The sequence below is a fragment of the Mus pahari genome, chromosome 1 (genome assembly GCF_900095145.1).
Source record: "Mus pahari chromosome 1, PAHARI_EIJ_v1.1, whole genome shotgun sequence".
Lineage (NCBI taxonomy): Eukaryota > Metazoa > Chordata > Mammalia > Rodentia > Muridae > Mus > Mus pahari.
In genome coordinates, this window is record NC_034590.1 from 87,805,816 (window position 1) to 87,829,025 (window position 23,210).

Consider the following 23,210-nt stretch of genomic DNA (forward strand, 5'->3'; position numbering starts at 1 on the left):
CAAACATGACCAAGAAGCAAGTTGAGGAGGAAATTGATTATTCAGTTTACATGTCCACACTGCTGTTCATCAAAGGAAGTCAGGACTGGAACTCAAGCAGGTCAGGAAGCAGGAGCTGATACAGAAGCCATGGAGGAATGTTACTGGCTTGCTTCCCCTGGCTTGCTCAGCTTGCTTTCTTATAGAACCCAGGATTACCAGCCCAGAGATGGTACCTCCCACAAGGGGCTAGGCCCTTCCCCCTTGATCACTGTGAAAAGGTCTTACAGTTGGATCTATCTCATGGAGGAATTTCCTCAACTGAACTCCAGCTTGTGCCAAGTTGACACAAAACCAGTCAATATACATTGTAAATGAAAAGCCCATTTAATGCCCTGCCATTCTAGACAATGTTGGGACATACAGCATGTAGGCTCAGCAGGCAAAGGTGCTTGCTGCTAATCTTGACTGGACCCACAGTAAAGAGAACCATTTCTCGCCAGCTTGACCCCCATCAACCCAAAAGCTTACCCATGCATACATTTAGTAGTTTACCAAGTAAACAAGGTTGGTCATGGCTCACCCTGGCCTACCTTGATTGTTTCAAGAACTCTTGGGTAGCCTATGCAATCTAAAGCAACCCTTATTTTATACTCAAACGATAATCCCCAGACCATGCAATGCAAGCACCTCAGGGAGCCAGACTAGGCCACAATGCAAGACCTGCTTTTAAAAGGGGGAAAATGGTGCTGGAGAAATGGCTCAGCAGTTAGTTGCTGCTCTAGAAATTCTAGAGGATGTAGGTTTGATTCCCAGCACCCACTTGGGACTTAAAAACTGTAGTTAAAAGGGAATCAAAAACCTCTACTTGGGCCCTGCACCCATGTAGTGTACACATGTAAAACAAATTAAGTGGGTCTGGTTTCTCTGGTGAGGACCCAAGGTCAAAAGGAAAGTCGGAGAATGGGGTGGTTGAAAAAAAAAAAAAAAAGTCATCCTATGGGTTTGATTATCAGAGAACTGGAGGCATAAGCTGCATAACCCAAGGTAGCTCAAGCTCTCTCCACTCTTTCAAATTAATCAAGGATTTCTCAGATAAACCAAGATGTTGCTGGGATCAGTGCCATCCTTAGGGGGTAGGTAGGAAAGATGTGGAGACAGGCAAGCTTCGAATTTCCACTGACTCCACTGAACCTACAATAGTTTTTGGATGGAGGGATGAATGACAGGAAGGTGGGTATATAGGTAGATGGACAATGCAGGCATGAGAGGGAAATAGATAGTAAACTTGCCCTCCAGCAGCCTATAGTCTGATAGGCTGACAGTATAGTCTACTAAATTTAGGACTCTTCCAACAACTTCATGTCTACCAAGGGGACAGCAGAATTTGGTAAATCCATTCATTTTGTCCTGACCATCCAGGCCAGAGCACATTAGGCTTTTGATACTGTTCTTGTACCTTCATATTTTTTTACTGACCAAAAGCCCAAGCTAAGGATATGGCCTGGTTGACTATGCCCCTTTAAGAGGAAGGGGTAACAATCACTTTCCCTTTGGCTGAGTGGGTATTAAGATTCACCTGTCAGCCAGGCATGGAGGGGCTCCCTCATGGAGGGAGGCAGAGGCAAGCAGATCTCTGTAAGACCATCCTGGGTCTACAGAGCAAGTTCCAAAACAGCCAAAACTACAGAGAGAAACCCCATCTCAAAAAACCAAAAATAAAACACAATGAATTTTTTTTTTTTTTGGTTTTTCGAGATAGGGTTTCTCTGTATAGCCCTGGCTGTCCTCGAACTCAGAAATCCGCCTGCTTCTGCCTCATTTATTTTCCACAATGCTGGGATTAAAGGCTTGCGCCACCCAGCTAAGTACAATGAATCTTAAAAGACCACTCATCACATGACATAAATCAATAATCCTAGAATTTGGCAGGCTAAGGCAGAAACATTACAAGTTTGGGACCAGCAACTTTCTTGAATTTGGTTAGCCCAGGAAAAATCCTAACACTGTCTCAGAATAAAAAAAAATTGGAGGACAAGGAGAGAGAAGGGGGCTTAGAATCAATGCATGTAGCTGGCAAAGTACACATGACACTCTAAATTGCAGTGTAACCGACCACTAATCTACAAATGAGAAATGAGCAAGCTTAACTTCCCACACAAGGATAGGAGGGACAGAAGTCGTGGGAGGGATCAAGGACTCAGATATCCACGCGAAGGAAAATCTCACTTGTAAAGATAAGAGGATTATTTGACTATGAAATATGCTTAACAACTGAATAGGAAGCTAATTTTGATCCCCAAAGAGAAAGACAGCACCGAGTAATGGGAACTGCCATTTCCCCAGAGCCAATAAGCCAAAACCTGAATTGGTTTCCTTACAACATACCAAACACTGACACTGGACTTTTCTAAACAGCCAACTGCCAGACCAGGGGACTTGAGATCCACTTTCCCAGGCTCCTCCTTCACTTGGATCAGCTCCAGGGAACTCAATAGTCACCCGCTTATGGAAGAGGATGGCAATGATGGTTGGGGCAGCTCATCCTGCCAAGCAAGGCAGGAGCAGCACCAAAATGAGGGAGGGCAAAGCTTCCCACAAACTCTGCCTCACAGTAAACACTTTTCAGGTATTTTTGTCACAGCAACTAGTAACCAGTAGACACACAGAGGCCTTGTAAACTCTTTCCTTGTATGGACAACCATCAACAGACCCGAGGAAGGGCTGAGGGTAGAGATCCCTCAAGTTCCGCAAGCAGCAGAGCAGAGATGATATCATCAGTGTGGCAGGACAGCACCAGTTGTAGCATTTTCTCAACTACAGCAGGTACATGATTTCAAACTGGTTTTTTCCAACAGACAAGTCCGAGGGGCTTCTGTTGTTCTTAAGAGCCATGAGGGTGCCGAGAGACCTCTCCCAAATGACTTGTATTTAACACCTATTTTAAATGTTATGGTCCACAATTCACAACCTCTGGAGCTACCACTAGAAGCTGTACGGAAGCTTCACTAAGAAGCTTCTAAGAAGCTGTACTAAGAAGCTGAACTTAGTAGGAAGACAAGTCTCTGGGGAATGGTTCTTGTTTTGGTCTGGGATGAGCAGCTTGGTCCTATCAGACAATTCCCATCAGGTAGGTGTCCGCCCACCAGATACAGTGAAGCCAGAGCCATAACAATGTTTCACTTGATGTATTTTCCACAGCAACAGAGCCAACAAGTCACCATGCTAGGAATGGTGGCACTTACCTTTAAATCTGAGAGACAAAGTGCAGATACCCCAGAATAACCTGGGAACCCAACTCAAGCTCCAAGCCTTCTTTTATTAGCTGTCAACCTTTATATGGTTTCTGAACCTAGACTAGTTGCCCACACCTCCAACTGACTTGGAATTTATTATCTTTCAGATTGAGCCTTGATACCCAAGAAATAATATTTTTCAGGGCTGAGAGTAAGAGTCAACAGTGTGACAGATAATGTAAGTCTACCAAGTCTGGGTGATGAAAGGGGGCTGTAGGCAAAGACCCATGCAGGAGCCCTGTGCTTCTCACTGGCAAGTAAACCAGATTCACTGCACTCAAGGGACCATCCTATCATTAACCACCTTATGCAGATGTTACTGTCATACAACCCAAGTTGGAGGTGAAAGTGAAGACAATGGTCACGCTTTCAATATCTGCATAAAACCTCACAGCTGAGCATCACCAGAAGTGTTGTCAGCAGAGTCAGCTACTCTGCTATAAAGATTCAAAAGGACTGACCCTGAGCACAGTCCACGAAGGCTTTTTATTTATGCTTTACATTTAAAAAAAGAATCCCAGGATTTTCCCTCCTGTATGTTTTCGTCTTGCCTCTTCATGGTCCATGATGCCAGCAGAGGTTGTCAGCACAATGAAACTATGGAGGAAACAAACGTGCTGGTGAGTAACTATTCCAACCATGCTTCCCTCTGCTCACCACTACTCTTAACAATGCTCAGCCTGCGTTCCTGGGAAGACATACAGAGACTGTTACTGCCTAGGCAAGTGGGTGACTGACAAGAGAGCAGTGTGAAGGAATGAATGCTGGAGCCAAAGAAGACTAAAGCCTAAACCCTAAAGACTCCAGCTACATATTGCCCTGACTTCCAGTAACACCAGGAACAACTAATCTTAAAAAACAAAAATTAGGGGGCTAGAGAGATGGCTCATATGTTAAGTGCAGAGAACTCCCGAGTTCCTTCCCAGCAACCACATGTTGGCTCATAACCATCTATAATGAGATCTGGTACTCTTTTCTGGCCTGCACAAAGCTGTATACGCTTTTAAAAGAAAATGAGGCATGATGACAGAGGCCTTTAAATTCCAACACTTTGGAGGAAGAAACAGGCAATCTTTGAGTTCCAGATCAGTAACAAGTTAGATCAAATAAACAAAAGGTATTGAGCCAGTGAAATAAATGGCTTAGAGGTAAAGGTGTTTGCTGCCATGCCTGCAGAGTTCATCCCTAGACCCACATGGACCCACTTAAGTCAAACTTATTAGGAAAAGACAAAACCAAAGAAACCCCAGTTCACGCCCAGCTATATCCCAACTTTTCAAAGCACTGACTTTGAATTGTATGTAGAGCCAACTCACCCGAACTGCCGCGATGGGAGCAGGTTGTTCTGCCATTTCTCCAGGTCTTTGAGTTGAACATCAAATCTAGGACTTATAACTCCACACTGTAAAAGGAACCAGAGATTAAATTCTTTACATTTTACCAAAGAAGTCTTTCTTACCTGCTGAACACAACTGATTCAAAACCAATCATCCATATTTAACAGGCACCTACTCTGTATAAAATTTTTTCTATACATGGCATTCAACAAACAAAACAGTGTGGCAGCATATGCCTAGAAACTTGGTACTTGGCCAGGCGTGGTGGCGCATGCCTTTAATCCCAGCACTTGGGGGGCAGAGGCAGCCTGGTCTACAGAGTGAGTCCCAGGTCAGGGCTACACAGAGAAACCGTCTTGGAAAAACAAACAACAAATAAATACATAAATAAATAAATAAGGAACCTGGTACTCAAGAGTCTGAAACAGAAAGACTGAGTTCTAGGACAGCCTGAGCTACATAAGATGATCCTGTCCCAGCAAGTATATACATACACCACCCTCTTAACATGTATGTACATCTATACTCAAGCAAGGATGTACATCTACACTCTTGTCTCCAAGAGCCATGTCAAACAAGTATGGTCAAATGACTTTAAAATCACAGTTGTACCTGGAAAACTAGCCCAGAAAAAAATCATCTCACTACGCAGCACAGAGACTAAGTGAAATTACAGTCAATATTTCATTTCTGCAGTTTAAGGGGGCTACAGCTTTAAGTTGTATTGCCCATCAATAAACCTATAAACTAAAAGCTGCAATATAGTATATCTAAGTAATCTAATTAACAAGTGCCCAGCCCGACCTATCCCCAACTCCCACCCGAGGGAGGGTTGGCAGCAACTAGAGAGCAATGTTTTTTTTCACAACTTGTCCATCTGATACAGACTATCCTCCAAAGAAAGGGCTCCACTTTAATCACTGACTTCAGCCACAGAATCAAGTAGGACAGAGAACCCAGACACAGAAAGGGCTCCCACTGCTAATACTAAATAGCCGTGTGCACCTCAGATTACTACCCCCTCCTCCAAGAACCCATGGTTCCCATACAGGACAACCATATAGAATTTGCAAAGGCTTTTAAACAGATCCAGACTGTACCTCCCTAAAGCAAAGACTCATTCTGACCCCATCCTTCCACTGCTCCAATATCCTGTCTGCTGAATGTCACAAACTATAACTGAACCTTTATAGGAGACAGCACAACCCTTGCAAAAGTAGGAGATGAACGCCAGGAACTCTTATTTACAGACTTACCTCATCCCCAGCAAGTGAAAGCCTCTTAAGGGCAATAGGCATTGTCCTGCATGGGGTCAGGAAATTCTGAGGATAACCACAAGCTGCTCTAACCAAACCAGCTCGCCCACCCTCTTGCAGACTAACTGGCCAGAGACATGAACTAGGGCTTCCTACAAACAGGGAAACCAAAACAGGACAGATAACCTCCCACTTTAAAAGTTCAGAGGTTTAGTCCATTATTGTCAAGGCAGGCATGGTACAGGTGGAGTCCAACACCTTCATCTGAAGGCAGCTACTGGAAGACTTACTTTCCAGGCAGTTAGGTTTTAAGCCCACGCCCAGTGACATACATACTCCGACAAGGTCACACCTAATAGTGCCACTCCCTGGGCCAAGCATATACAAACCATCACATTTCCACTCCCTTGCCCCCATAGGCTTGTCTATGTGGTCTATTATCTAGCCATAGCATAGTGAGTACATTTAGTCCAACTTCTGAAGTCCCCATAGTCTATAGCAGTCTCTACAATGTTAAAAACGCAAGTTCAAAGTCTCTTCTGAGATCCATCCAATCACTTAACTGTAATCCCCAAATCAAGACAGGAAACCAGCTGGGCAAACTCCAAACTCTTGTATCTCCATGTCTGATGTCAAAGCAGTTTTCAGATCTCCAACCTTTTTTGTTTTTTGAGACAGGGTTTCTCTGTGTAGCTCTGGCTGGAATTCACTTTGTAGACCAGGCTGGCCTCGAACATTGAAATCTGCCTGCCTCTGCCTCCCAAGTGCTGGGATTAAAGGTGTACGCCACCATCGCCCGGCAATCTTCAACTTCTTTTTTCATCTTTGTTGACTGCAACAAACTTCTTTTCCTGAGCTGGTTCCACCCCCTGTTATGGGATCCACACATGATCTTCTTGACTCCAAAGGGTCGGCATCACTTCTCCAGCTCTGCCCTCTGTAGCATTCTGAGCTCAGATTGATCAACTCCACTGCTACTGCTTCTTGGTGATCATCCCATGGTACTGTCATCTCCAATACACTGGGGTCTTCCCACTGAAAGTAGGCTGAATCAATAGCCTCATAGTGCCTTCTCTTCATAGTGCCAAGCCTCAAATCTTTTGCACCACCCCTTCAGTCTTGGGCTGTACACTACAACTGAGGCTGCACCTTCATCAATGGCCTTCTAAGGCCTCTCACAGTACCAAACCTAAGCTGCTCTCCATGACCCCCTTCATGCCTTCAAAACCAGTACCACTTGGGTGACTCTTATACATTACCAAGTACAGCTGCAGCACAAAATACAACCTTAGCTATCTCTGGAACACAGCTTCTTCGTGCTCTCTGAAAACATTTCCCAAAATATTTCACCTCCATAATACAGGTCTCTTCCTAATCACTGCTAATTTCCTAGCTCCAGCTAATCAGCATCAATTGTCCCAGTAGTCCCTTCTATCCTGGAGTCTAAAGCCAAAGCCATGTGGCCAAAATTGCCAAGTTCTGCTGCTTCCTGGGGCTGGAACATGACATCACCCCCTTGTTCTATTACCAGCTTTCTCTTTTCCAATTCCTTTACCGCCCAAGTTTGGCTATCCTGGAACTTGCTTTGTAGACTGACTTTGAACTCTGAGATCTGTGTGCCTGTGTCCTAAGCATTGGGATTAAAAGTATAGTCCACCAACCCTGGATTTAAGTTTTCTTCCAGAACTTGCTCTGTCAAGGGCTGGCCTTGAACTCAGATCTGTTTGGCTTTATCTCCTGGGCTTATACTACCAGGCCTAGACCTAAATTTAGCTGGGTGGGATCTTGCCCCAAGGTCCTTAAATCAACTTAATGTCCTTGACAGGATTCAGCTCCTTTTTACTTCCTGGTGCCTTTAGTACTTTAATAACCATATATTTTATATTTTTCCGTTCTCAGCTTGCCATGTGTGTTTAAAATGCTCTTCATGAGACTTAACCAGAACAAAGTTTTCAAGACCTCCTTTAACTTTGTTAAGGCAGACTTCAGACAAGGTCAAAAAAGTCACCAAGCACTTCACCAAAATACAAAAAGTCTCTAGGCCACATACTGAAGTTCTTCTCCACTGAAAGGAGGCCGGGTCTCCTTAGGCCAGGTCTGCACAATTCAAATCACTTTCAGTAACGAAGTCTTCCGTATTCCTACTAGGATAGCTCATTAGACCCCACTTATAGCATTTCACTGCTTTCCAAATCCAAAGTCCCACAATCCACCTTTTTCCAAACAAAAGCATGTTCATGCCAATCATAGTAATATCCCAGTCCCTGGTACCAATTTCTAATACAGCAGGTTACTTAAATTTTAACAAGTTCTGGATATTGAGAACAACTTTTTGAAAAAATTGTCAGAACAGCAATAACCTCACCAACCTAACTACTGTTTACCCTATGACTAGAGCAGCCGTTCTCACCCCTCCTAATGCTGCAACCATTTAACAAAGCTGGTAGTAACCCCAACAATAAGATATTTCACTGCTACTTCATAACTGTGCTTTTTATGTAATGGAAGTATCTGTTTCTGATGGCCTTAGCCCACAACCCCTCTGAAAGGGTCATACAAGCAGGACAAGAGGGCCTCAAACTCCTTACAGATCAGAAGACTCACCCACACCATCACTAGCTTACTGACAATGCCCCAAGCCACTATTAAACCATGGAGACACAGTCTATTTGGCTATGCTGGTGACACTGAAACTGACAAGCAGCCTAGAGCTCAGACAGCTACAACCTACACCAACAAACCCATACCCAGAACCCTCTTAGCCATTTAATCAAGATTAATAATTTTATTAAAACCCAGCACAGCACTGGATGTGTGCACCGTGTACCTCTGATACAGCAGTTTGACGGAAGTATAGATCAACCTCTCTACATGTTGAGACTCCCATCTTGAAAATAAACAAGCCCCACACACCACCAGCACAAGACTGAGTTATTCATACACTGAGCCACAGTAACCCAAAGTTCAAGCCACTGAAGTCAGCAGTCAGTTTCCCACTCCAGCTACCAGAGTTTAGCTCTATGCCACACAAAACTAACCAATGATTTGAACAAGTAACCAAAGATATCAAGTAAAATGTGGGTATTAAAACAGAAGCATGGCCTTAGCCAATTCCTTCAATAGGGGAAGTGGAGCAAGGATGACAACACTGTTAAGTTGCAGACAGCTGCAATTTGAGAAGATGTCTTACCTTGTTCAACCTTCCTGTGAGGTTCACAACGATCTTCCCAGCTCTGTGGTCATCAATGATCTCGAATTCACCAATGTACCCTATAAAACAAGTGACTAGGGTCAAACCAGACATCAATTTGAGACCTAAACCTTTACACCAACACTGATTTTTCTCTCATCTGATTCTCTGCATCAGAATTCTGAAAGCTCTGCATCACATACAAATTTTGGAGTTAGCATCAACAAACCTATTCTTTTCTAGAAAGGTTATTGTCTTTCCCTCCCAGACCTAGCACTGTCAAAAACCCAAGACACTGATACTCACCGTGCTTCATCATCACGGTTAAGAACCGAACGATGACTTTAGAACACGGCCTGATGAGGACCTGGCGCTTGCCTCTCTTCTCAGCGTTGTTGATGCTCTTGAGAGCATCCGCCAGAACATTCATTCGCACCATGGTGGCTGAGGAAAGAAAAGCGGGGGTTTGCATCAACACCCAATCACGCCTCTCTCCAAGTTGCCTTCCTACCCCCATTAGCTTTTCCCAGGTCTAAGCAACATTCCCAAGACCCGGGAAAAAATTCACTACAATTACCGACTGTCCAGCACTCTTTTCTTCAGAATCTAGTCCTCCAAGACACTCCTATTCATACCACCCACCACACAAAATAGCTGGGAAGAAAATGACACAAGCCGAGCCTCATCACACACAAGATAACCTTCAAAATGGTTGGATCGACCAGCTAGCCAGGCATTAGGAAAAAGTTCTGGCACTATTTGCCAAGATTTTCAAAGCTAGCAGAGTGTCAAGAGGTTAACGCGACATAACTCATTTACACACACCCCTTCGGGGAGAAGAGGCAGTACGTGACAGGGAGCCCAAACAGCCGACTGAACGGCCACGACCTATAGGCTCCCCCCACGGCTCCTCGGGACGCTGCCAAGGCATATTTTACGCGCCAAGAGTAAACCACAACGTGGTTCCCTAACTTGGCAGTGAGTGGCTAACCCGAACTCCCCGTGCCAACCCCGGCCACGGCCGCGTGGGGCACTCGGGACTCCAGAGCGCCCGCAGACACGGGAGGCTGCGGGGCCCACGCCGGCCACCGTCCCCGCCCGTCCGAGCCAAGCCCGGCCGGCTGCAGTGGGCCGGCTCCCACAAGGTGCTACCCATGGCCCCCGACCCCGGCAGACGGAGACTACGACCCCGAGAGGGATGTATACGCCCGCGGGACTTCGAAAGCGAACATGGGGTAAAGGGATGGCGCAGATACCACACGGATGAACACGGAGCGTCCCAAGCACTCACTCACCGGCGAGGGAAGATGGCAGAAAGAGAGTAGGCCGGGCAAGCGCACGGAATTATGGGAAGCGGAAATGCTATCGCGAGACTTCACGGTCACACATCAGGGAAAGAAAAAAAAAAAACAACCAACCCCCTGTAAGTGATTTCTTATAGGACAACCAAGGCAAGGGCGGGGCCTTCTCTGGGAGGGGCGGATGAGACTAGAAACGGTGGGCTGCAAGTAGCTCTGGGTGGCCTGAAACTCGCGGTGGTCCTCCTGCCTCAGCCTCTAGGGTCTAGGTATTAGCACCACGGCGGGTTCTTGCGTTTAGTTTTGTTTGAGACAATGAAACTCACTAGGTAGCTCCGGCTGGGCTGGAATTATAAAGACCAAGCTGACTTCTAACCTCCACCTGCCTCTGCCTCCTAGCCTCCTAGTGCTGAGATTAAAGACGTGCATCACCGCACTTGGCTTTTGTCGTTGTTTTGGTTTGGTTTGGCTTTTGGAGACCAGTAGTGGCCCATGCTGTCCCCAGAGTCATGAAAATCTTGACTCAACCTCTGAACAGGGATTACTACTTTGGTCCACTTTTTTACCTCCCCCTCCTCTCTTTCTTCCTGCTCCTCTTTTGTTGTTGCTTTTTGTTTGTTTTGTTTTTCGAGACAGGGTTTCTCTGTGTAGCCCTGGCTGTCCAGGAACTCACTCTGTAGACCAGGCTGGCCTTGAACTCAGCCCGGCCCTCCTGCTCCACTAATTATGTAGCCCTGTGATCTGTCTGCCTCACTTCTGCCTGGGAACTGGGGTTACACCTGAAATGAGTCTATTGACTACTCCTAGGTTCCGGAAGCTTTGTTTATTGCTGTTCACACTAAGTCTGGAGAAGCATCTGCCACGTAGTAGGCCCTCAACATATAGTTGAAGAAAAAACTGAATTGGACAAATCGGTTTCTCCATCTCTAAAACAGGGATGATAGAACCACTCAGTAACTTTGAGATGAGAGACCACACAAATGTGGCAGTGCTCACCAGTATTTGGCACAAGACCATGTTCTCAGCACATTTATTTCCCCCAGAGGAACAAAGGACAGGGAATAAGAGACAAAGACAGGAGGGGGGGGGGGAAGGAAACAAAGGAGAAGGAGGGAAAGGATCTAAGTCCTGGGATCAAAGGACTGCCTCTGCATAGAGAGAAGACAGGGGTGGCCCTTTATAAGGGGAAAGGGGGAAACTTCTTGTTAGGATGAAGTATCTAGGGCAGCCGCAAAGGGCCTTTGGATTGCTGGACCTCAGCCCTTTGAAAGCTGGACCTTGGTAGTCAGCCTCAGAAGGAAGTGACCAAATAAGAGATCTTGGTGGTTAGCTTTAGGAATATAACCTAATGGTTTTTAGCAAAGAGGAGGGAATGGAGAAGAGAAAGGCCTACCAGAGCCACCTTTGTCATGCTCAGGCCGGCCAGAGTCCCCTTCACCTTCTCTCACCTCAGGGGAGTCATTCCCAGTCATAATGCACCCCACAAAAGGACCACAGGCTTTCCCAAGGTTTATAAGGATTTTGAGCATAGGTCTGTGTATTTCAGACTGACCTCAAACTCACATCCAGTCTCCCAATTTCCTTAACATGGAGCCAATAGGAATGACTTCAGGAATTCAGATCAAAGCAGCAGTGAGGAGGGGTGGTAGTTAATGAGTCTGAGATCCTTGTTAAATTTCGTGGGGATTTGGCTAGCTGATCCCAGTGTGTTATGTGACCTTGGTGTGCCACAGCATCTGGATGGCCCCACGCTGAGGAGCTCCTAGAGGGCAGGTGTGTGTGTGTGTGTGCACTTGGATAGTAATTGGAAATTTGGGGGTGGCTGGACTGAAGTGGAAAAAAAGAACTCAGTAAAAACTGACTCACATTTGTGATTTGTTAGAGGCAAATTAGAACTAGTGAAAGATGAGCTACTGGCATTTAACTACACCTTACAGACACTTAACTAGGTTGGGTGAAATGACACATGACTGTTCAAGGTGAAGGCAGAAGGGCCAAGGCCTACACAGGCATTATGTGAGCCTGTCTAGAAGTACCAAAGGCCCCAGACCTACAGGGTACAGGTCCTAATGTCTGTCTCCATGTGAGCCTGAAAGTGGGAGAACCTCAGGAGGGCACTCAGACACGGCTGACCTGAGCAATTAATTACCACAATGATCAGAGTTTTCTTTCGTGATTTTGAATTTTTGTTCCCATGAAGTCAGGGCTGGCCTCAAGAGATTACAAGTCAGCAATTTCAAAGCCATAGGATTTGTGATAGACTTTACTTGAACTTTCAGACAAGGAAGTGTGCTTAAGGGTAGAGCCTGTTCCCAATGATACCACAAGTTATAACGCTCAAATTTTAAAAGGCAGACAAATGTCATCCACTGATGAATATCAACCACCTGCTTTGGGAGCAGAAGTATCCACGATCTTTTGAGGCTCCACTGTCCCCTCCTCTTCAGTGTTCTCCCTTTCCATCTGACATGGATACCTTAGAGAGCTCCAATGACAACAGGAGGTCACTAGTTAGATTTATAAACTCAGAGTTAACAAAGAAAGTGAGACAAAAAGGTTCCAACTGGTTTTTAATTTTTCCCCTTTTACCACAAAACAAAGTAGAAGAAATGATTAAAACTGCCAAAGTAGTTAACTCATAGAACATGTATTAGTCACACACACACAAATTCCAGGTAGAAGGCAGGCTTATTTACAAGAAAACATGTAAAAATCAAAGTGGGGGGGTGGTCATGAAACATTAAAAAACAAAACACACGCTACAAGAGGCACCGCTGCTCTCAGTGTTAGGAAGGTGAGAGAGCAGAGACAGACACACACACACAGGGTCAGGCTTCACAGCATCAGTGCAATGGATCCACAAACTGTGTGACAGCTAGTTCATGGGTTAAGGAGTTGTTCCCAAATGTGTCCTATTTTGGCCCTCAGAGGTTCAGTCCTGCAGATTTCAACTGCTCTAAAAGCCCCCCTACTGAGAGGGCACTTGATCACAGTAAGCTTAAGGAGATGCAAAAGCTAGGCAGACCAGAGTCACCAATCAGCAGTCTGCTCTCAGCTGCAGCCCTGCATTTTTCTGAGAAATGTCAAGGGGAAAGTCAAACGCCAGTAAACACTTGTCTCTCAAGTGCAAAGCTAGAGGGACTGAAATACAGCCAATACTACCAAAACAAGTGAGATTTTCCAGGCTTACTTTTAAGCCTTTTTTTTTTTTCCTGGTCTTAAATATTAATAGATAATCTAGTTTTCTACTCATTGAACAAAGGATACTTTTATCCCTGGCTGTCCTTACAGGAAAGTCATAAGCATTTTAAATCAGCTGAAAATCTGAAACAAAGAAACTGCTACAATCCTCAAATGTAATCTTCTGAAAGCTTGCTGCTCAAAAGCCACTATGGACTAGAACTAACCTGAAGCAGTGCAAAGGGAATGAGAGGTCAGTCAGAGACTGTCAGAGTCCTCACAGGAACAAAGGGGCAATGCTTCCTGAAACCGCTGCGTTTCCTACAAGAGAGGAACTTACACACACTAGGGTGTGGAATTAATTTTTTATCTTATTCCATGGGTATTCTCCCACAGTGGAAAAATCAGGAATGAATTTTAAGTGGTCTCCTCATCAGGAGTGGTAAAACCCAGTCTCTGTACACACAGACAGTTTGTTAAGCAGGCTGTGGAAGCAGACAGTAGAACCAGCTTCCTGTAGCCACAGACCGCTACCTTGAATATAGCTAAAGCAAACATCAACACTTATGCAAAGTCACAGTTCACTGTACAAAACAGTAAAGTTCACCACTGTAGTATTTTAAAGGAAGGAAGTTGTCAAAATGAAAATTCACTAAAACAAGTCATACTGACGGGAATGTACCCAGCTACACCCGGCACTAGATCCCGCACAAAGCCTGGCCTGTGAGAATTTCTATTAACAAGGGCAAAGTGAGGGAAGCAAAGAGCCACTGTAACACTTCAGTGTCCAGACAATACTGGACAACTGCTCCCAGGGCCAGGGCACACTCCACGGCAGCCACACTACTCATTTTTCTTTTCTTTTTGCTTGAGAAGTTTGTTTATCTCCCTTTTGGCCATTCCAATGTACTTCAGAATGATCCCATGTTGGTTTAGTCCAGGAAGCAACAGCACAAAAGTCACTAGAAATGAAAAAAAAAAAAAAAAAAAAATGAAGTTAAGGAGACAATAACTCTCTGAAGATGATTACAGTTGAAAGCAGATGGAGTTGTAGAGAAAGTGACACAAAAGCCATTCATCAGGATTCAGCCCAAAACTGCAGCCAGGGTGGCTCCTGACGGTGCACTCAGGCTCACACCTGGAGCCAGCATGCACCCACGATCACACCACTGTGCTTTCTATCTCACTTCTCTTTGCTCACTTCCTACCTGGCTTTAACGAACTTCAGGAAAACAGGGACCAGTCCTTTTTTTAAAAGATGTGTATTTTATGAGTATACACAAGTGCTTTGTCTACATGTATATATGTGGACTATATGTGTGCCCAGTGCCCACAAAAGCCAGAAGAGGCTATCAGATGCCCTGAGACTAGAGTCATAGGCTGCTGTGAGCCAGGAATTGAACCAAGCACGTTTTTAACCATGGAGCTCTATCTTAAGCCCTGACTTGAATCTCTAGCAGGGCTGGCTTTGAACCCGACAAGTAGCATATAGAAAGGGATGACCTTGAACTTCTACTCCTTCTGCTTCTAGGGGCTGAAATGACAGCTTTATCCAGTACTGGGTATCAAACCCAGGCCTTGGTGACACAGGGCACAAGCTGAGCTATGACCCAGCACAGATTGGAACCCTTCCTTCTCACCTTGCTACACTCCCCAGGCCCTGTGAATACTCAATCTATTTTCTGACTACACACCACAGTCAGACTTCCCCACTAAGTTGAGCGTGTGATGTTTCTTCAACAGCTTACCAATCAGGTAGGTGAGAAGCAGGTTGTGAACTTGCTGTCCCACCCAAGCAACCGCAGCAAGAGAAATGATCATGGTCATGAAGTACTGGCAAAAAAAAAAAGAATAACAACTTGTCAGCTCCCAGCAGTAGACCAACCAGTACAACTCTGAAGCATGACCACTCTACACTGCACACAGGTAACCACAGCATGAAGGCTTGCCTCAACACTCTACAGAGGTCCAAAGATCATGCTATATGCCTGCCACACATACAGCTTCATGTAGGGTGTTAAGTGGTTTTCTTTTAAAAGCTGGGAAAATAATACCATGTTTTATTAATTTTCTTTTATAGATTGTAAATAAGTTACTCTTAGAATTACTGTGTCTATATAGATTAATACTTATAAGCTAAGCTACCTTCCCAGTTAGCAACTTCCCACCAAAACCAAAGCTAAGATATGGAGACATTTTTAAGTCAGCATTACACAAAAGGGTAGTAAGTATTGAACTTTATTCCTAACAATGCTGTCACTAGGCTGAAATCAGTGAACTCATGATTTTGCTTCACATTCAGTAAGTTAAAAAAATAAAAATACCATTTTAGGCTTTTCTTCCTTTAGCGAAAAGAGGCGTTTCCACCAGCCCACAGCTCTGCGTCGAGTTATTACTAGATTAATGCAGATTTCATGGAATCTTTGCTGTTGTTCAGTGGTCCTAGAAAAGGGATTTCTCTTGTTATAAGTAAATAGATATAGTACAATTTATTTACTTAGATAATTTTCCTAAGGCAGAATCTTACTCTTTGGCTGGCTCTGAACTCATCATCCTGTCTCAGCACTGTAAAGTCCTAGGACTACAGGCCTGAGCCACAAAACCCTAAGACTCTTGACCTCCCATGAGCTGAGCACACAAGAAGGTGCTCCCACAGTGAAAACCTGTATTCCTTTATGTGTGTCAGTGTTGGTTCTACATCTACACACCACCTATATGCAGTGCCCGCTACATGCAGAGGTGAGAAGAGAGCAATGAAGCCCCTGGACCTGGAGTTATAGACAGCTGTTAAGTATTGGGAATTAAATTCAGGTCCCCTAGAGAAGAGCAAGTGCTCTTAACTTCTGAGACCTTTCTAGCCCCCAAATGACTACATTTTAAGACATCTTTCACAGAACAGGATTATGTCTTGCATAAAGTATACCCATGCACATATTCTCTTTCTTTACATTTTACTTATTTTATGTGTGAGTGTTCATATGTGTTTAAGTACATGACATTGTATACGTATGGAGGTCAGAGGACAACCTGTGGGAGTTGGTTCTATCCTTCCACCATGTGGGCCCCAGGTTTCAAACTCAGGTAATCAGGCTTGCTGGCTTGTACCATTACTGTCTGATCCACCTCACCAGTCCATGTATGCATACTTCTAATAGTATGAATCTTGCATTGTACCCACCAGGGCTCCAAGCAGCTGCAGCTGAGTATCTGTAGGAGAATAACTTCTACACTAGGTCAGCAAGATGGCTCAGAAAATAAAGATGCTTACTGACAAGCCTGGGGACCTGAGTGCAATTTCTAGAACCCCATGGAAGGAGAGAAACAAACTGTAAAAAATTGCCCAGGGAGAGAAAACGCAAGCAGCTACGAAATAAAATAGCAGTAAAAAATGACAGGCCTCTCTAAAAAAGCCCTTTTTTCTTTCTCATTTCTAATCTATTTCTCTGTTCTTTTTGTGGCACAGGTCCAGTACTAAAAAGGACCCACGCTGAGGACCGTGCTGCCCTCTCTCCTCTAGTGTTAGCCTGGCAAAGTATAGCAGTGGTGGGAGGATTTCTCAGATCATGTAAGCTGTCCATGGTCAAGGCCAGGCGGTGGCTACTGTCCCTTCTTTCCCACAGCATCATTGCAGATAATCAAAGCAGAAACCTGCTCCACTGATGCTATTAACACTAACTGTTTATTCTCTGAAGATTTTCCTCTAGGATTAGGAGTTAGTGGACTGCTGTCTGGCTAATGTCAAGGTCATAAACGTCCAAACGTAATAGCAAGGGAAAAGCAGTTTGAATAACAAATCTAACACTGATCCATTATAAAGAAACATGCTTACTTAAACCAGAATTTAATCTAATTCCCCCAAATTATGTGAATGTCTTCTTAAAGATATGGAAGGTATATAATAAAGCTCCCATTTCTAGATTGTATAAGTTGCTGTCATTTGGGTAAAAAAAAAAAAAAATTAAGAGTACAAGCAGGGGCTGGTGAGATGGCTCAGTGGGTAAGAGCACCCAACTGCTCTTCCAAAGGTGCAGAGTTCAAATCCCAGCAACCACATGGTGGCTCACAACCATCCTTAACAAGATCTGACTCCCTCTTCTGGAGTGTCTGAAGACAGCTACAGTGTACTTACATATAATAAATAAATAAAAAAAATCTTTAAAAAAAAAAAAAAAAAAGAGTACAAGCAGAACACTAAGCAACTGAATATGTCAGCTGATAGAAAAATCTACTCTGTTTATTATGTATGTTTTTCACTCCTCCAGCTGAGAAGAGAATTAAGGGTACCATGTGTTCTGGGCAAGCACTTTAAATACTGAGCTACACCTCCAGTGCCTGGCTTGATGTCGGGATCAAAACTGAGAAAGCCAACATTCCTCAGGAAGTTCAAAGAGTTATTAATGTAATCTTTAACCACTTAACTATAATTTTAGGACATCATAAATAACCATTTGAGAATGGTAAAACTGAAGTCAACAGCTCAGTGCACCCAAGGCAGCACCTGCTCTCATCGACTGAGAATACATGTGGTCAACCACTGCTGCACTGCCTCAATGCACCCCTCACTCAACCTTAAACACAACAGCCCTCTTGGTTTGTTTTGGGATGTATGGAGGAGCACTGCATGTGCTTGTGACAGAATATGTCTATGTAGCCAAGCCAAGCCTAGAGTTTGTTATGTGTTTGTGGCCCACCCCGGCCTTAATCTCACAATGTCTGCCATCCAGAGTACTGGGATTAGAGGTTTGTACCAACCATTAGTGCCAAAGATCAAGCTTGAAAGTCTAATGACATCTACAAGTAGGGTTTTTTTTTTTTAAAAGAGTTTCTCTGTGGAGCCCATACCGTACTGAAACTTGATCTGTAGACAAGACTGGCCTTGAACTCAGACCTGCCTGCCTCTGTCTCCCAAGTGCTAGGATTAAAAGGTGCACCTGTGAAAGCAAGAATGAGCAACACCTTGTTCTTGGGTGTCCTTCAACTTGCTTTTAAGTTGCCATAATGACCTAATACTGTTGTGTTTGAGGAAAGTTGGTGACCATATAATGTAACACATTTAACAGGCTACTGACCTTGACATGAGATTGTCCTCAAGTGTACACACAAGCAATGACTCACACACATCAAAGAGACACATTTAAACAAACTGAGTTCAAGGTCCACTGAGAGGATTATCAGGGAAAGGTACATGCCGAAAAGCCTTCTGATTTGGGTTTAATCCCCAAGACCCACATATGGTAAGAGAACAAACTCTGGAAAGTTGCCCTCTGGTCTCCGCCCCCAAATAAACATACATAGTTTAATAAAAAACAAACAAACAAACAAACAAACAAAAAAAGAGTCCTGGAATTCTTAAACATCACCTTTAAAAAATACCCTTACTTAGGGTATAGAAATAAAACTGAATAAACAACAAGAAAGCAAGTTTTGGACCAAAGTGAACTACAGGGATATAAGTACTGAAAATTCCTGATACACATTTGAAGTCAGGTATGAAATTCTTCACATAAGAGCAATGACCCTAACTCCAGCAGACATCTGATGGCTAGACAACAGTCTTCATTTAACCACAGCACACTTATCACGCAGAGCCACCTACCATTTATTAGAGCCAAAAATTCTTGGTGCTAGAATGGGAACAAGGTAGTCAGCCAGGCACAAAAACATAACAAAGCAGGAAACACCAGACAGCACAGACGGATCGAGATAATAGATAATCCTAGTAAAAACAAAGAAAATTAACGGAGGTTAGAGAACAGCCGCCACCATCGCCCCCAGTCAGACCTGCACCCCCTCACCCTCGACTCTCAGAGACACTTCTGGTTCCTTTCTAATTTCCTCACAAGTGGTTTTCTAGGGGCACCATGGCATGATATTGTCACAGCTATAGCGGTTAATGTAAACAGCAATAGCCAAAACCTCTAGAGTCCTCAATATTTATTAGAAGGAATATAGGTAAAGCAAGAGTGTTGAAGAAGCACAAGAGTTTGCCTGTCTGGGATTTACTCAACTGCATTAAGTTACAACTTTACATAAGGACTACAAATCTAGAAAGAGGGCAAGCTGCTTGTAATAAAGACATTCCTTTTGGATTATGTATTACAAAAGCTTCTCTAAGCACAGGCTATGAACCCTCTGAGCATTTAGCAATAGAATCTAACTCACAGGAACAGCAGGGAAACCGCACCCATGATGGCAGGTGGAAACCAGGCTCTTTCCCATCGAAGGACTTTGTCAGCCATCAGCATCACCTCTCCCCAGCCTTGCAGCTGCTCTTCAAGACTTGCAGTCTCCACGGCCTACACATGACCAACAGTTAAGACTGTTACTTTGCCAATCTCAACACTTTGGTGGCTCAGAGAGTACTTTCTCAGGCATCAAAAACACGTAAAATGCCTTTTACAAAACTGTTATCTTAAACAAGGTGAGCCATGAAAACCTGCAATTTTGGCACCAAACATGAAATCTGTGGGTAGGAGAAAGCCTAGGCTTTAATGGTCATTTTAGCACTGGGCCATATGTCCATGATGTATTCCCAAGATTTCACAATGTATTTCAATATTCATGAAAGTGAGCTTAATATGGGAAACTAATATCCCCAAATGCAGCCACAGAGCCAAGAGGCAGTGCTCTGAATATTACGTTTGCTCATTTCAGGTGGTTGGCACTGATCTGTTGATTGGCCATTTTATTGATTTAAGTCCTTCTAAATCCATCAGGAGAACCTTTCCCTTAACACTAAGTACATAAATCTCTAAAATAGCTCTTTGTATAATGGAATGACTCTGATGTTGGCAGTCACTGTGGAATTAAAGAAAACTATTCCAACCAAACTATGTGAGCTCAGCACTTAATGGCTCCTCATTATTAATGACAGAATTTCAATTAAATCTCAAAATTTTTCCGCATATGTGACAACTAGTCAAAAGCACACCTTTACCATGGACTACTGTTGCCTACACCTATCAGGGGCTTTGGTAACAGAAGGTATTTAGAACCTGTTTGTGCAGAACTCTGGATCCAACATCCAGGGACTACATACACACAAAGCCCAACTGACACTATTAACTCTTCACAAAGGAATATGCAAATTTAGAACAAAGATAAAATATGTGACTAATTACTTCTGACATCACCCCATACTAGAAATTCTAAACATTTTACATGTTATACTTCAACTGATGCTCCAAAAAACTAGAAAAGGGTATTCTTATAACCTCTACTTTAAGATAAGGAGACTGAGACATAAAGAGGTTAATATATTTAAATCCAGGGAATCCAAGACTAATGGCCTTGCTCTCCTTAAAATGATACTGCTTTGATGGAAATAGTAGTTAGTGATCAGGCCCTCTCCCATGAGTTTCCTTGTACAGCAATTAATCCTCTTACTGAACTGTTTGCTGGTATTGTGTACGGGGAGTTTAAGGGTACAGGGTAAGCATCTCTATTGGATGGTGTGTGTGTGTGTGTGTGTGTGTGTGTGTGTGTGTGTGTGTGTGTGAACTTAGAGAATTTAAGGATACAGGTAATGCACCTCTAAACATAAATACAAACTTGTCAGCACTTAGCAGTGAAAAAGCAGGCGTTAAAAGCTGATTGCTTTTTTCATTTCTGATATGGCCTGCCTTTTCTGAGGAATGACAATACAGAAAAAAATAAAAAGATCTTTCGTTCTTGCCTAGGTGGGAGATGCAGTTAAAAATTTGAAACTAGCAGGGCCTGGTGATGCGCAACTGTAATCCCAGCATAGGAAGATGACAAATATAAGGCTAGCCTGGTCAAGCTACACGAAAACCTAGCCTTAAAAACCCAAAAACCTGTAATGAAGCAAACGCGCCCTCCTCTAATACCATCTCCTGCAGCTCTGTCAAATCCATGCTAATCATTTTAAAGTTGCATCCAGTCTGGTGAGTCCCTCGCCAGTTCCCAGACAAGTGCCAGGATCTCCCACTGTCCTTTCCGCAGAACCCGTTTTCAGCTTCCTGCGGTGAACTCCAACCAGCCAGCTCCAACAAATTTTGTGTCAGCGATAAACTAATTCTCTATAGCAGCCCTTTGACCCTCCATCCTTGCGCCAAGTATTAAGGGAAAAAGAATCATGATTAAAAATAATCTACGGAACATGAGATTAAGATCAGAGGGCAAAACAGGTAGGTCTCCGGCCTGAGCCGGAACGCTAGACAAGGCCCCTGGCGGCCGAGTGCCCCAACCTGTTACCCAGGTTCCTTCTTGACACAGCCCCCTTCTCACACTTCCTCACGCACGGCCTAAGCGTTATAGTGCACGATTCTGGGGGACGTTGGGGATCGCCAGCAGGAGATAAGGCCTGACTGCCCCTGGTAGTCCACCGAGGCCAGGAGGCCCATCCGGAAGCTCCGGGAACAGACCGACAACCGCGACTCACCAGCAGGTTGCTGCTGCGGTTATCCCCCTCCGCCATCGTTCCAGACGCGCGGTTATCAACGAGCACACACACTCTAACCCCCAACACCAGCACAGCTACTCGAGCGCGGGGGAACGCCCCGCAAGCTGCTTATATAGGCTAGCTGCCTTTCCCGACAGCCCTCGCGAAACTCGCTCCTTATTGGGTAGACCGCACTCCGGCTTCTGGGAAGTCAGGCCAACCGGCAGCTAGCGCATGACTTGAAATTCAGGTCAAAGGAGAGCGGAGCTGCGCGAAGCCAAAAGACTCTGACCAATCAGAGTGCAAGGGGTGTGGCCCTCGGGAGGCGGCGCGGAAGGAAGTGGTTCAACCGCCGTAGCTAGTCTCTCACCTAAATGCTGTGGCCTCTCTAGTCCCTAGCTGGTCTTCCGCTGGATCTCAGCATGTTGAGATCCGCCGGTTGGCTCAGCTGAGCAATGGCATCCTATGCGGAGGCTAGAAGGGCAAAGGACGCTTTAGGTTGCTGTGGCACCTGCTGACTGAACGTGAGCGCTATCTGAGCGCCAGCTGTGGCCTTTTGAGAACATGGAAGATGCACAAACTTTTTTTTTTTTTTTTTTTTTTCGAGACAGGGTTTCTAGGTATAACCCTAGCTGTCCTGTAGACCAGGCTGGCCTCGAACTCATAAATCTGCCTGCCTCTGCCTCCCGAGTGCTGGGATTAAAGGCGTGTTCCACCACTTCCAGCTAGAAGCACGAACTCTGAAAGGGCTTCATTTGCAGCCAGTCTTTGGGGGAATCATTTGCGGGGTGCTTCACTTGGTAGATCTATGAGTACTCCAGGTAGCTAGGGGAGCGCTTCATTCGGAGGGATGGATGAGTAGAGGAGCAATTCGGATGTTGGGGCGCTTCAGACTGATAGATTAATGGGTGTATGGGGAAGCCAGGCTAAATACGAACTTCACCTATTTTAAATTATTTAAAAAAACAAAAACATTTCGTTCCTTAATTACTAGGTTCTTTAAAGTCTTGGAGGTTAAAGAGAAACGTGAGAGATCACATAGTGCTCCTAAATATGCCTGGTCCCTTCCTGGCCTATGGTGGTTCTGTCAAAGGGGCATACAATTTGTCATAGAACTTGTGGAAAGTACTAGAAGGTATAACAGTTTTGACCAGGAGGACGCTCATTGTGTGGGTGGGGGAATTATTATGACTTCGGTTGATACAGAAATCATATCGAAGCCGGGCCTGGTGGCGCAGGCCTTTAATCCCAGCACTCGGGAGGCAGAGGCAGG

General features: G+C 44.5%; 2 protein-coding genes across 2 annotated transcripts; both read right to left on the reverse strand.

The window, feature by feature from the left end:
* Positions 1 to 3,742: 3,742 nt before the first annotated feature.
* On the reverse strand, positions 3,743 to 10,437 carry Rps15a (ribosomal protein S15a). Its single transcript, XM_021205551.2, has 5 exons — positions 10,354 to 10,437; positions 9,365 to 9,502; positions 9,059 to 9,138; positions 4,592 to 4,677; positions 3,743 to 3,872 (listed from the first exon to the last, which is right to left on the reverse strand). Exons 2-5 carry the CDS (start codon positions 9,495 to 9,497, stop codon positions 3,779 to 3,781), a joined length of 393 nt encoding a protein of 130 aa, XP_021061210.1. The 5' UTR covers positions 9,498 to 9,502; positions 10,354 to 10,437; the 3' UTR covers positions 3,743 to 3,778.
* Positions 10,438 to 12,900: 2,463 nt separating this feature from the next.
* Positions 12,901 to 22,088, reverse strand: Arl6ip1 (ADP ribosylation factor like GTPase 6 interacting protein 1). The gene is made up of 6 exons (XM_021192656.2): positions 21,938 to 22,088; positions 19,699 to 19,832; positions 19,133 to 19,252; positions 15,861 to 15,978; positions 15,285 to 15,369; positions 12,901 to 14,498 (listed from the first exon to the last, which is right to left on the reverse strand). Exons 1-6 carry the CDS (start codon positions 21,971 to 21,973, stop codon positions 14,380 to 14,382), a joined length of 612 nt encoding a protein of 203 aa, XP_021048315.1. The 5' UTR covers positions 21,974 to 22,088; the 3' UTR covers positions 12,901 to 14,379.
* Positions 22,089 to 23,210: the final 1,122 nt, after the last annotated feature.